Genomic DNA, 16,066 nt, shown 5'->3' on the forward strand with positions numbered 1-16,066 from the left:
TATAATATGAATATACCATTGACCTTTTACAAATAGTATCTCTTTCTTTGCTTAGCACAGTGTCTGTCAAATTGTGGGTGGAATATTAAATATAAAAATATTTTATTGCTCCAGTGATCTGGCTTGTCAACCCAACCTTACATACCAGGAATTCCCCCTTGAACTTTGCATTATCCTTATATCAAAATACTTGGAGCTCACAAGCACACCATGTGCCCTATTAAGGCCTTTGCATTTCTGCCCACTGTATCTTCCATCTAGAATTTCTACACTCACAATTCTTTTCCCTGCACTTTTTCTCCATCCTGCCTCAAATGCCTTCACCACTATAAAATGTTCTTTGATCTCTACATATTTCATATACCAACTACATCATGCTCATAATTCTATTTTAGCAATTAAATAATAAAACTGTAATTGTTAGTGTATCTGACTACCCAGTAAGTGAAATTTCTTTAGGTATTATACTGTATTATTTTATTTTTGCATCTATGGCTCATCGTAGAGTGTCTGTCACATACTGGACTATTAATAGATAGCTGTGAATAAGCAAAATTCTAAAACATTATGAGTTATTTTTATCTTCCAGTACAATTCTATTTATTGATGATGTGGTATAGATATAATAAATATAGTTTGCTTCCATTTATTAAAAATTTTTACAATGTGTTAAACTTTCTTAAATAGTTAAAACCTGGTGAAAAACAAGCAAACAAAAATTACCATAGAAAATCTTTTTTGCTTTCCACATTCAATAATTCTTTTAGGTGTTTCTGAGTTATTAAATTCAATATAAATATCCAACAAAATAAGAAAAGGACATCAGTATTCATACATGACCACAAGTAGCTTAATTTGGTTCCTTTGGATCACTATTAATTAAGCTAAAAACCAAAAAGAAAATCTTGGCAAAAAGAAAACCTCTTTTAAAGTTTCTCCAGAGGAAACCCAGTTTGCATGAGATAAGTTGTGTTTTTGGAACTCCAAATGGTGAGACCCCCAAGAGAACGCCTAATCTGTGTCTTTGCCTCGGTGAAGGACCAGACCTTGCCCACCTTGAACAGCTGGTTGTCCACTCTGCTAAAGGATTTTCCGATTGACGAGTGCATGGGAGTAAATGCGAGAATTAATACAAAATTAGAAAAGCAGGGGGACTGAATTCCAACTCTAATTAGCATATTAATGCCTCATTCCTGTTACCCTGGGGAAAAATCTGGTTCCTCACTCTAAATTTTGATTTACAGACACAGCTCTGTATGCCGGAATTTCATTATTCCCCTCAGAAATGGCACTGTAATCCTGTTTCGTGAAGCAGCTGGACCCATGTGCTCTAGGGGAACTGTTCAAAATGGCAGAGAGCCACTAAAGCTTCTTGGACGGAAACTTCAAACTTTGGCAAGACTGAGTTCAAATACCAAGTTTTAAAATTTCTTTCATCAAAACAATGTAACCATCAGTAATTGCGTTAATAATCACTCTAAAAAAAACTAATTGCTACGACAACCGCATTTTCTTATACATCTCTTGGCTTAGAACCTACAACCAAAAGTTTTCATATATAGACGAAAAAAGGACCTTTTATTGTCACCAGATCTGTTTGGCAGGTTACATCTTAGCTAGGACAGTTTTAGCTCAGGATAAAATAGCTCGTTGCACCTGCTAGAGTTTAGTTTGTTTGTCATCCTTATTTACAAGAAACAAAAGTCCCTTCGGCATGCTGATAATTAAAAACAAATGGAATCCAACAGTTGGAATGGCCCTGATGTTTGGCATCTGAGTTGGCATGGTCCTGCTGTTCCTGCACTTGCCCAGACTCTGACCTTTCCCTGACCAGAACATTCAGCTCAACTCAACTTTGAGGCGCGTCTCTCAAACTTCCCCATATGGTTCCTTTCCAGCACTCTGCAAGCTGTGCTCCGTGTTTCACAGCACTTGGCCCTGGCAACCTGCCAGTCAAGCTCTGTGTCCTTTTCTGAAGTGTATCAGAACTCACAGTGCTCCTGACCTTCAGGTTCTTACCCAGTAAAACTTTACCCAAGCCAAGCAGTAGGATTCAGGCCAGGTTGTCAGAGCTCTACGCTGATCTCTCTGCTCTTAGGACAAAAATCAAAAGTTTTGGTGCCAAAATTTTTAAAGTACTAATTTGTAGAGGCTACTATATCTTTCAATTGATGGTTAGCAAGTAAATTTAATTAACTAAAACTCTGCAATTCCTACTTACTTCAGAACTATTATACAGGACTAGTCTTGAGGGCCCAAACCAAAAGAAGTCAGATGAAAAAGCAAGTGACCATTATACTTTTATACTATAAAAGACTTTGAGGAGAATGATTAGCTATAATAGATTTTGTTGATTTTTTAAAAAATTAATTTATCTACTTGGTTTTCTGGTGCTTTTGTGGGATGTATTAGTACTGAAGTGGTCTATAAATTTTACGTAGGTCAATAGTTGAGAGCTTCATAAAATTCTTGTATATTATGTTTAGAATTCATCATTTTTTATTTCTTTTTTTTTATGAACAAGCAAGATACACATTCATTTTTAACTCCTTAAAATTTCTCTGCTTTTGCCACCGCTAAGCAAAAATGTCAGATGTGCTCTTGGTTAGTGTGTATATCTCTGCATGTGTTTCACTTTCTTCATAACTAATTTGTACAATTGCCATTCTGTGCTAAGGTAAAATTATCTATACACTTTTACATGACAAATGAGGAACTCAATAGAAAAGCATTTTTGAGTACAGAAACATCTCAAGGATTGTATCATTCATTCTTCCTACAGTATAAATTTATCATTTTTAATTTAAAATAAACATACAACTTTAGAGCTGGTTGGAAGCTAGGAGGTCAATTAGCCTGAACTTCTCTGTCAAAGGGTAAGAAAACAGGCTCATAAGACTCCATGGCAGAGTAAAATAAGAATATAGTTATTAGATTGCTAACCTAGTACTCTTCCCTCCAAACTAGGCCACCTTGTATGACCCAGGATTATAAACTTGTTTTATGAACCAAGTGTGTTAATTGGATTCTCTAAGCATATTATCTACAATCTAGCCTACAATAGCATACACAGCTCTTTTTCAAAATAAAACTATATTTATTTACATATTATTAAAGTGAAGATAGGCAAATTATTTAAAGTTACAAAGCTCATATGATGCATATGTTTTAAATAGCAAAACATATATTTTAATTCCAAAATGAGTGTTACTCTCAAAATCTGCTCTAATTGTATGAGTAATTTTCCTTTCTTCTGGAGCTTCAGAGCCACAGTCAGAACTGTAATCACTTCCTCATTAGTGAATTATTACTGTGGAGGTGATGCACAGCTTTGTGCAGAGCCTTCAATTCACATTTTCCAGGTTTACCTTTCACTACTGCCAGAGAGGAAAAGGAAATATATTTTGTATTTTAAATAGTCAATTAAGTAGGGCTGAAAGAAGACAAAAGTAAAAGTTTATACAATATAAGCTGACTAAATTAATTTGTGGGCTTTGAAAGCATTTTTATAAAGATATTTAGATATATTTAATGTTCTGAATCTTTTTGGCTTTTGAGACTCATCTTCAGCAAAATCTCTTGCCAGCTTTTGATTCCCGCCCTCTAATTGTTTCCCAGAAACAATCCTAAGCCAGTCGATCAGTTTTATCATTATAAATTACTCATTTTAAAAATGTTCCTTTGACTTTGTGCATGTGATAACTGTTATGGGTGGAATTGTGTCACCTCAGAAAGATGGGTTAACCCGTAGTACCTCACACTGTGACCTCAGTTGGAAACAGGGTCTTTATAGACATAATTAAGTTAAAATGAAGTCCGTAGGGTGAGACCTAATTCAACATTATTGGTGTCCTTATGAAAAGGAGAAATTTAGACTCTGAGACAGATATGCAAAGAAGGAAGAGACAGAGACATAAGGCACTTGAAGATGAAGGCAGAGATTGGAGTGATTCATTTAAAGCCAAAGACTGCCAATAAACCCCAGAAAGCTGGGAGAAGCACGGAAGAGATTCTCCCTCACAGTCCTCTGTAGAAATCAATCCTGCTGAAATCCTGACTTCGGAGAGAGTGTATAGGCTACTATATTCTTCAATTGATAGTTTGCAACTAAATTTAATTAACCTCTCTAACTGTGGGGCAATGCATTTCTGTTACTTTAAGTCACCTAAGTTTTGATACTTCATTAGAGCCACCCCAGGAAACGAAATCTTTAGATCATTGGGTTGTGGCTGTTTTACTTTCTTTCTTTTTCTTTCTTTCTTTTTTTTTTTACATTTTTAAAATTGTACAAGTTAATCTATAGTTTAAATCTATATTTTTATATTATAAATTTTATCATAGGTGTTTCTTAATTTCATTTTACAGATTATTTTTGTTTTAATATGGAGCTTACCATCAAATACTTCAACTGCTGTTAACCAAATAAATTGAACATTACAGTGACCTGATTAAAGTTGAATAATGATACATATTTGAAAATAAACACAGAAATGTCAAAGAAAAAACTTGTTCATAAGAATTAAGTATAGATTAACAAAATCGAGAAAATGAATGTTTTATGAATTCATTAATTATTTCAACATTTACTGAATGTGTTTCATGTGTTGGGTACTTTGTTAGAGATCAGAATAATTTTTCATTTGATATTAGCTCACACATTCATTGCACATAGGAACCTGAGAGATCAAAGAGTCTGAATCTCTTTGTTCATGAATAAGGAAACAATTATAACAGAATCATGTCAGGAATATCTAGAACATATATGAAGACAAACTTATTTTCTACCCTCAATGAGTTAGAGCAATATACCCACAATTAAAATTTGGCATCAAATGCATTAAAGGGTAAAGATAGGGGTGTAACGGTTCCATAGAGAAAGTGACTAAATGCCCCCAGAGTGAGAGACTGAAGAGGAAGTCTATTAAAGAAACTGATATTCCATCTAAGAATCAAAGAAATAAGTAAAGCCTCATAAATGTTTACACAGGAAAGGGCCTGATGGCCAGAAAGAACAATGTATACAAAAAACCAGAGTTATGGGACAACGGCAGTGCCTGCTTAGAGTCTACCCAACAGTTTCACCTGTCTAAGGCAGAGGAGGTCTTGGTGGAGTCTGGAGTACCACGGGGGAGCAGAGAGAGAGAGAGTTGGAAGTAGAGGGGGATTGATGAGTAGGTTGCAGAGTAGGGAAAGTATGTGATAAAGTATGGAAATTTGTAGGTTTGTCAATGATCATATGGGAAGGGCCTATATGCCCTGATAGAAAATGTGGCTTTTATCTCTAGTGCACTGGGACAAAAACAGATTTAAGCCTTTGAGTGGCATGCATTGCATGAATATAAGGGGTTAGTGGAAGGAAATCAGTTAAGAAATGACCATCATAATGTAATTGAGAGATGATTATGGAGCAGACAGCAGTGGGAGAGGAGAGGTAAGAATAAATTATAGTGAAAAGGACGTATGACAAGGAGCCAAGCAAGGCTGGGCTTTGGTACTGAAAGGAACTAAAAAGTCTATGTTTATGGCAGAGATTGTAACTCAAATGCCTTCAAAGATATGACAGATAAATGTCTCTTCTAGTGGTGATATAGAGAGTGGTAGAGACTGTGATAAAGAGTGGGTGGAGGTCCCCACCTAAAGACATCCATGTGAACATTGTTTTATAATACTGGTTGGTTAAAGGAAAGTTCTATAGGATATGCCTGAATCCTAGGACTTGAGTTTAATTGACAGTGGTTCTAACCCTGGCTACTCACTTGAATCGTTAGAAAAGCTTAACTCAAACTTTGCCCTCACCTCTCAAATGTTAATGGCCCCAGAATGCAGTCTGCAATATGGATATATTTTTTAAAACTATCCAGATGATTCTCAGGTCCAGTCAGTGGTGAATACCACCCATTGGCAACAATGACTTCTAGTTTTTTTAGCTTGAATAACTTGGGTAGGTAAAAAAATCAATTATTAGGAAAAATAATACAAAGGGCTGAAGACATTTTGTGCCATAAAAGTTAATGTGGGCTGCAAATATATTGAATGAAAGAAATTAGTTATCTGTGTTAAGTCAGATGACGGTTATGAAGAAGGGTCCAGAGACTTTTTACATTTTACTTCTTCAGTCTTTTCAAATATCATGATTAACCAACCACCAGGGCAGAGCTCCCAAATTATTCAGCATCTTAAATGCAATGTGAAGAGATTATCCAATTAAGAAAAAAAAAAAAATACTTGAGATAGCCAGGACATTCTGAAGTTTTTGATTTAAGGTGTATGAACATTGTATATAAATATCTAATGAGGAATTTATATTATGATATCTTAAGGAAATCATAGCATTGTCTTGGCCACACAAACACTTTATCCTATTTCCAGTGTAACTAAGCTCTTCTAAGACATTTGTGTGCATAGTTGTTTATACCTATGAAGGATGCCTGGACCGTTGAGTGCTGGAGGAGACTGACCAACATTTCTTAATTTATATGTGGCTCCACATTCCACCATCAGCATCTAGTCATCTGAAATATACATGGCTGTGGTCTCTAGACTGCTGAATTCATGTCCTTTTGAACAATAATTAGTTTTTTTTTTTAGGTTAGACAAGAATGTATTCTAAAATATTTGCCCTTTAATACAAGTGTATTCTGTAAGATCATTTTGATCTATAAAATATTTCATGAGAAACTGTCATCCTGGAATGGGATCAGCATACTTCAAGCTAACTTCCGCCATAGCAGATTGCTCAATATCCACAACCCCTCTAGTATAGTGAACTTATTTTGCCTGTTCACCAGGGACCATTTATGTTAGCAACAAATTGGTGAACTGTATCCTGATAATCCAGGAAAAGTTAAATTATGGTTGTAACTTTCTTCTAAGAAAATGTAATGTTCACTGTATTATTATATTTATTACAAGGCTACAAGTTTATACACTAACTACACTGATTATATTTATAAAATAATTTGTTACTTATTTTACTTATTATATCTTTTATGAGAAAAAAAAACAAGGTTAATTCAAAAATCAAGATTAACTAACATGTCAGCACTTATATTTAAAATCAAAATAAGTACTCATTGCAAGGTTAAGGATTAAAGGGCTTTCGCTGTAGCTCTATGAAACCATCTGCCCTTTTTCCTAATGAAAAACATGAAACAAAATAAATAGATATACAAAAAAGGAACAAAAGTTACCTTTGCTTTGGGAATTAAAATCACTTAGATAATGTGGATGATTACGAGAAATTATTTTTATGTGAAAAAAGGTAGGAATTGAAACATTAATTCTTTGACACTTTAAAAATGATTAGCATTTTATATGAAATTATTTTGGAAATGTATATTCTCTGGGATTCACATTCTTCTGTTTCCTATTTTCCAGTTGATGAGTAAATCATCTAGGTATAAGACTTTGGGCTTTTCCAATGACTTCACACTCCTAAAACCTTTTAGAATACCATATGAAGAAAGAAAAAAATAGACAAAATAGAATGTGATTTCGCTTCTATCGTCATCAAAATTTTTATCTTCCCCTAAAATACACCAGCTTCAGCATAATGAATATTTTTAAACTCAGATATATGCTGAGAATTCTTTGTTTATAACCATTGCAAGTTGGTATTACTTTGGATATATTGTACCTTTTCTTTTAAGAATTTAAAATGCTTTGATAACAATTTAAATTGCTAATTATCCATTATAACCATAACTGATATGAAATGTGGCATATATAAAAGGTATATTTAAGTACATACATGAACAGTTATAAAACCACATTTACTTTCAAAGAACTGCTTGGGAATAAAAAGTAGGCACTATTCTACCTGGATGAGGAAACTAAGAGATAAAACAAAATCTTTTGTTCATACTCACACAGGAAAAATATGGGAAAAAAAAAACTATTTCTGAAGCCCACTTCAGTGTGGAATAGCTGAAACTCCATTTTCTCTTTCTTAAAAAGTATTCACTTTCCCAAAATATATTTGGTCTATTCAGAAAATATATTCAGGTACTAATCTTTAGCCCAGCTTTTGAGAAATTTATTTTAAACCTCAGCCAAATTCAGTGTTTTAATTATGCAAGACTCACTAGTTTAATAAACCCACTCTACAGCCCACTGCTCAAAGTCTTTAACAGCAGGATTCTAATAGAGCCAGGTCCAAAATGGAAATGGTACCATCTGCAGCACTAAATTCACTCCAGCAGCACTGCTATTAAATTAATAGTACAGCGTGCAAGATAAAATAGCAGAGACGCCAATCGTGTGGAACCAGTTGAGTTTCTGTTTAACCTCCAGCAGATAGAAACACATAGCTAGCCCAGCCATGGCTAGTCAGTCTGTACCTAAGAGCTGTGTCCAATTTCTCTGACTGAAGGAATTAATAAACAAAAAAAAAGCAAGGGAAAAATAAGAATACATTAGTTCCCTAAGAACAAATATAAATAGGTTTCAATTACTCAATTGAATGTCCCTGCTGTATAAGGACTGGCTGACTAATCTGAAATGAATTCAAACACTAGGATTAAAAATATAAAGTATGAAGAATGATATGAGTTCATCACAAGAAAAAGAAGTACCTGAATTTTACATTCTTAAAATAATATTTTAACATAGATTTATATATTGTCAAAATTTTAGGTTTATTAGAACTACTATTATTTGAAACTTTACTATTTTGCAACTTTGATATTTACTGTAGGTAATTTTACATTAGTAGTATTGACATAATAAATATTAGACAATATTTGATTTTTATACCAGGAAAATAATTTTACTCTCTGTCTGTATCACACAATAATAGTAATTATGATATTTTTATTTCTGCTCTGGCTTGTGCAAAGTAATGTGAGACTTATCCCTAGAGAAACCTAGACGTTTTTAGAAATATGTCACTTTGAATGTTTTTGCTTCCTATATATTTCTTTAAAGTTTTTTTGACTACATGAGCCACTTCCAGAAAAGTGATGCTTATAAAATAAGGAACACAAGTGCTGGCCATTTTTAATATGACTGTAATGCAAGAGTGTAGTTACTAGATTCAGTTCAGCTAAAAGGGGTAATATCACGTTGTTACCGTTGATCTTCTCCTTAAGGCTATGTAAGAAAGCTGCCGGGGCCCTGGCAGTATGCAGTGAGACAATGTAATGATTGCCTTTCTACATTAGAGATCTTAAAGATATTTCGTGGCATAAAAAAATTCAAGGTTAAAAAAATTAAATTCTGATTTATTTTAGAAAGTTATTAAAAGAAGGAAAAATGTTTTCTAGTAAGTCAAAAAATATGTTTATGGCATTATCTTACTTAGTAAACATCAGTTGTAAATAACTTAAAAATTGTCATACACTTTGAAGTTACTTTGATTCCGATAATTAAATATTATTTATATATTGATGCATGAAGTTAAATGGGAAGTAAAGATATTTATTTATTCTTTTTATGCCTACAACATCTGGTCTTTCTAGGTGGTCTCCCATCCAAGTACTAACCAGGCCTGACCTGCTTAACTTCTGAGATCAGATGAGATTGGGCGTGTTCGGAGTGGCATGGCCACAGACTAAGGTACTTATTTAAACACTCAAAAATTAAAACAAAATAACTATATAAACCAAACAAGAAAACTTTTCTTTCTCCCATATAAATGCACAAAATATATATCCTAAATAAAAATAAGAAAAAACATAAAATTCAACACTTACCTTTAGTTTGTATTTTCCTTTCAGGTTTCTCCTGCTTTTCAGTTTTTTCTTTGCGTATTTCTAAGGGAAAGTAAAATTTATAATTTAAAAGCTCTTTGTAAATATAAGCCATAACTATGACTCAAACTTTATAATTCCACCATGAAGACAAAATTATTATCTCTAACAAGCTTATAGGTTGATCTAAAATAAAAAAGTTTGTAACATATTGCTGTCACTAATTTTTTGAAATAAAGAAAAAAATCTGAGTTACCTCAAAATCAGTTATTTGAAAATGCTTGAAAACTTACATGAATGGAGATAACTGTCACTGTTTTCAGTGCTAAAATTGATCACAATTTATAGCCATGTTTTATATTAATTACTTTCAATACAAATTAAGAATCCTTAGTAAGAATGTCATTTAGATTTAGGAAGATTTAGTTTTTACATATTAAATTAAGAATTTGTGAAATGAACTATAACAACCATCTAATAGGAAACATTATTCAAAAGTATGACTCTAAGCTATATTTATAATCAGAATTTGTTAATGCATTTAACCAATAATTACTGCATGCAAATATGACACATTGCATGAAATGTTAGTTGTTAATTTTTTTCTAAATATCAGGTTTTAACGAATATACTTAATTTGCTGCTAGCTTCAGTATGTATACATTGACAAGGCTTCGAAAAAGAAGCTAATTCTGAATTTATAGTTCATTTGAATAGAAGTAAATTTAAGATTAGAGTTTACAAATATGATTACTACCTTTGAAAAGTGACTTGATCTTAATACCATATTTTTTTTTATAAAAATGTTAATAATGTTTGTTTACTTATTTATCTATCACTTCATTCCACAGACTGCTGACATGGTGCTAATTACTGTATACATTCTAAATTCTCTATTTGTAAATTTGACTGGATTTCTATAATTTTTTTTCAAGTCTAAAATCAAGACTGACCATAAGAAAATCGAAATATCTTCAGACAGTGACTGACTTCTGTTTACCTATTGAGATAGTCACTACTGGTAAGATTTCTTCTCCTCATCTTCCCCATTAATCTTTCATCATACTATTTACAGGGCCACTCATCCACCTTTATCCCATTTCCGACTTTATATATGACAATGAAGATACAGAAGAGTTAAGATAATCACATTTATCCAAGGTGCAAAAAAAGATCTACAAAGGCCCTAAGGTACTTCCATCTGCCTCTCTCACCACGTTTTTATCTCTTCCCTGTAAGTCTCCAAATCCTACTCCAAAGAAGTTTCTCATCTTAGCATCATTGACTTTTTAGGATGTGTGAACCATTATTTAGAACTGGAGTGGGCCTATTCTGTATACACCATGGTATATAGCAGCATCGCTGGTCTCTACCTATTAGATGCTGACAGCTCTATCCCCAGTCGTGACTATGAAAAATGTCTTTAGATATTGCCAAATGCCCTTGTAGGGCAAAATGACCTTCCGAGAATTTGTTCAGATGTCTCAGAACTACATTTCTATTGCTTACCTTATGCTTTTGGGTTTTATAGTATTTCTATAATGATGTAACATGAATAGTGCTACTCTGTATTCAATCATATAGAACAAAGTTGCATTTTATATACTATAGGTAATTAGCTAACAATAAACTTATTTAAACATGCACAGAACTATATCTCTCGGACTACTCTAAAGATACAAGATAACCAGCTTAATCACTCTTTGTCACTAACTGTATCATTGTCTAATGTGTAGTCATAAGACATATGTGTATTAAGGAAATGATATGTAGTTAGTCTAAATTGAGATGTGCTACAAGAGTAAGTACTTACTGGATTATGTACATTTAGTATAAAAAAGACTTTAAAATCTCTCGATTATTTTATATTAATTATATGTGGAATTATATTATTTTGGACATATTGATTGTGATGGTTTTATTTATGTGTTGACTGGACTAGACAACTATCCCAAATTATTCAAATAAACACTAATCTAAGAGTTGCTGAAAGTATTTTGCAGATCGAATTAAAGGCCCAAATCCATTGACTTTCAATAAGAAGAGGATTCTGTATCATCTGCGTCAACTTGTTTGATTCTATTGGAAGGCCTTAAAAACAGGCCTAAGGTTTCCTGGGGAAAGGGAAGAAATTCTGTCTGTGAAGGACAATTTTGGTCTCTGACTGTAGGCTCAAGTTTGCCTGTGATCTTTTCTTCCACAATCACATAGGTCAGTTTCTTGTAATAATATCTTAATATTTAAACATGTCTGCATACTTTCCTGCTGGTTCCACTTCTCTTGGTGAGCTCTGATGGAAACCATGATTTCGTTAAATAAGACATGCTATTAAAATTAATGTCTTAGCATTGTTTTACCTTTTGTAATGTGGCTACTCAAAAATTTTAACTTATTTATTTGTCTCACATTATATTGCTATTGTACAGTGCTGGTCTAGTCTTAGGGGTAGGCAAATGATTTTCATCCACAGGGTTTTTTTTTTACATGTGAATTGAAAAACAAAACTGGAAATTCTCCCCTGCCAGTACTATCCTGCTTCCTTCCTCCAGTTCAAACCACCAAAGGCTATGGAGAACATAGGTTGCTCAGATAACTCAGAATAAAAAAGCAAATAAAATGTCAAAGATTTAGAGTGAGTGGTCTTTAGATATGCTAAGGGAGTCACATTTAAGTGTTGACTTCTTACTCCAAGTAGAAATGAATTTGAATACACAAATGAGATGCAATATTTTAAATTAAAAAGTTACATGAAATGCTGCATTTATTGTGGGATGAGAAGACCTTCAAATGGTTATTCAGAATAATATTTTTCCTTTAGAGGTAGGGGTGTGTGTGTGTGTGTGTGTGTGTGTGTGTGTGTGTGTATTCTCCAGACATCTGTTGGCCACCTGCTCTGATAATCCTATCAGAGCTTCCTAGCCTTATTTTAGGGAAATATGCTCTTTGGACAGAGTGGTGGTCTAGGAGACTAGACAGTCCATATTAGTCCATGGAGGGGTTTCCTGCAAGGCAGGTGAAAGCCGTGCATCAGGGAACACAGGAAAGAAGCAGTAGCAAGAGCTCCCTTGACTCTCCTTAGTTCTACCTCTTGCGCATATAGCAGCATCCTGTCAATAGAGATTGGGCTCTAGATTGTAACCAGAACTAAAATGAGCAGAAGTTCATCCTGGAGGGAAAAAACAAAACAAAAGAAGACAAATCTCAAAAATATGGGAAATATGAACACCATACACAAAAAGGAGGAAGAAAACAGTCTATACACCATTTCCCAAATACGCAGAAGGAAAGTCACCCTAAAGTGGAAAGTAAGTTCTGGCATATTGAAGAAATAAACTGACAAAATGGCAATATATTTCAGAACATTTGTTTTTTACCCTGTGGTAAATAGAATACACACAACCTAGTTCTGTCACTCAGATCAATCCCAAAGATAAAACCCTAGTTTTTTATTTTCTGGATTCTGTACTTCAGCCTAATACAAACCAAGACACCCCACTGCTCTGGGCAGATCCACTCAGATTTTCTGTATGTATGTAAGGGTTTATGGATTAAACACACACACACACACACACACACACACACACACACACACACACAAATCTCTATAGCTCACAGTGAACAAAAATATGACTTACATGAACTTTTTTTTTTGTTCAGGAACATCAATGACTGATTTTTTAACTGATAATCACTTGGAGACCATTATGATTTCTACAGAGACAAGTGTAGACAAGAACGATTAACCTTGTAAAGACACACACATCTACATCTCTCATAGAAGACGAAAGAAATTTATTTCTGATGACTCATACTTAAGGATAAGTCAAACATCTCTCTGCATGTTTTAATGCCATATGCATTTTCCTTGGAAATTGGATTGTATCGCTGGTGTCACTGTTTGTGGCTATCGGATGTCTGGAGAATCCAGTAAAGCCTCCACACCGTTCTGTGCCAGTTCTGTCTCCATACACTTCAGCCAGGAAATGATGACTATTGAGGTGCCTGTCTGACTGAGTAAGAACATACTACCAATTTAGAATTCAGGACATTTTTCTCATAAACAGATGATGCTTGATTTGTTCCTCTCAATTTCTCTTGCCAGCAAAGAACCATTTGTATAAGAACACAAAATAAAAAAATTCAAGTCAGTGAAATAGAAAATTATTGCTCATGGTTTTCAGCAAACTTCAAAGAAAAATATAATTTCTTATGTTAATACTAGCTTTTAGTTATTTAATAATTTTCATAGGTGTATACTTCTACTTTGTGTAACATGACAATATTGTACGACAACATAAAATTGCATTTGATACTTAAACATGAGCCAACCCTGGATATAAAGAGTCAAAGCAGTCACTATTCACCTCCAAATATATATGTGGTCTGCAGTTAGGTTAGAGTTGAATGTTTCTGAATTTGTGGTCTCAGCACCAGACACTGGGTAGAATCATGGACCATTTGGGTAACAGCAAACCTTAAAGATTGTTTTGTGGTTTATAAGGCACAGAGGTCAAAGTATCTTAATCCAGGTATGAGGCTGCCCATGGTCCTTAAAGGTACAAGTTTCAATTTGAGTTTTGACAAAAGGGAAAATTAATATGGAAAAAGAATGACAATTATCTCAACATGTCAGAAGGCAATGAAGGAGATCCCTTTATTCTACTAAATCTTAGGAACTTCGCTTAGTCAGAATGAATCAGTTCTCCAGTAATGTTTACTGTGTCAGTAACGTTAAATGAAACAAACAAACAAACAAAATTACCGGAAGGGCAAGTAGCTTTTACAGAATGTGGGAAGTACATTCTGACTTTTTTTACTACTCCTGATTTCCCCCTACCCCTTTTCTCACTAACTATGGGGAAATATTAGTGAATATGAGAAGTGGAGAAAAGAGTAGAAATCACCTTTTAGATACATATGGTTATTCATCTCCCACTCTAAAACCAAAAATATATGAAGTCACTAAAAAACAATATCATACTAGGCTTTAAGTGCATTTAAAATTTTATTTTATTTAAAGAATTCAAAGAATTTAAACTCTGATTTTCATGTTTTATAATTCAATGGAAGTAACAAGTAAATATCCTCCTATTAGGCTGTTTTTCTAAAGTCCAATGCTCAACTCGCAATTAGGTTAGTGTTCAATGTCTCAGAAGAGGTGTTAAATCTCAGCACCAATTTGTGAAGTGCTGGGGGAAAAAAAAGAGCCAAATATAATAATTTGTTATGTGGCTGGGAATAAATAAAAGTAATATTTAGATTATTCATTATTTCTGGATGGCAATTATTATTATTTTAATAATTATTATATGAAAGATGTCATAAGTGGTATATATAGTATTATAATATAGTTAAAATATATAGTTAGGAAAATCTAGATATAGATAAGCTATTAAAAAACCATACAAAATATTGTCATTGCTTCATGTATTAAAATACAGTTTGATGTTTAAGATAATTAACAATGAAGTTAATCTGCTCAATTTGAATCTGATGCCTATACTTACTTACTAACTGCGTGAACTTAATTTCCTCACCTAGAAGATGAGGTTAATAATAGAATCTACTACACTGATTTGCATAAGAATTAAAATAAGTTAAAATGTAAAGAATATAGAGCAACATGTAAATATTATCTGTTTTCATTATTATGATTACTTGTCTCACTAAATTCTAAGTTTGATGAGGGCAAGAATTATGTCTACTTCATTCCACATTAAATTTTTAATGCCCAATACAATAATTTCCATATACTCACCATTTGAGCAAGATATACTAAATAAATATTTAGGCAGGATTATGAATTATAAACTCTTCTATGATACAGAAGATTGTAGTAGATCATAGCTCATCTGTGCTTTACAACATAACTCAAACAAGTTAAATCCTATAGTGAGTATAGGTGAAAATTTTGAGAAAAAATGTTGTATTTCTAAACATTTTTACTTTTCATTAGAAATGATGGAAACACTTGCATAATTTTCTTATTTGTGAAAATAAAATTATGTAAAATTTATTTTTGTAAACTCCAACACTTAAACAAAAATATATTTTTTTTCATATTGTTTTTCTGGAGCACTAAAAGGCTAAATAATCTAATTAAAACATTGACTAAATTTTTAATAGCTTGCCTTATTCAAAAATTATTCATAGACATTTACATAAAAAATAAATCACATATGAATTAAACATATCATATTTGAAAGAAAATGTTGACAATGAAATGTCGTGTCCTTTTTAAAAGAAAAATTGGGAGCAATATTTAAATATGAAGTATGTTCCTTAACCTAGCTTCAAGAAAGGGGTCCAAAATTTCTTTCCTCTGTTCTCCATGCTAGTTACTTTTACAATTTTCTAGCATTCTTTGTTGGTGATTA

At 33.0% G+C, this 16,066-nt stretch overlaps 1 protein-coding gene across 2 annotated transcripts in view; it reads right to left on the reverse strand.

Moving 5' to 3' along the window:
* Positions 1 to 16,066, reverse strand: part of TRDN (triadin) — a 227,335-nt gene that overhangs the window by 134,765 nt on the left and 76,504 nt on the right. For both annotated transcript variants that reach the window (XM_036221435.1, XM_016154083.2), the window contains exon 5: positions 9,693 to 9,752. In XM_036221435.1, coding sequence (XP_036077328.1) covers positions 9,693 to 9,752 — 60 coding nt within the window. The remainder of the gene's footprint in view (positions 1 to 9,692; positions 9,753 to 16,066) is intronic.

Source organism: Rousettus aegyptiacus, unplaced genomic scaffold (assembly GCF_014176215.1).
Source record: "Rousettus aegyptiacus isolate mRouAeg1 unplaced genomic scaffold, mRouAeg1.p scaffold_m13_p_1, whole genome shotgun sequence".
NCBI lineage: Eukaryota > Metazoa > Chordata > Mammalia > Chiroptera > Pteropodidae > Rousettus > Rousettus aegyptiacus.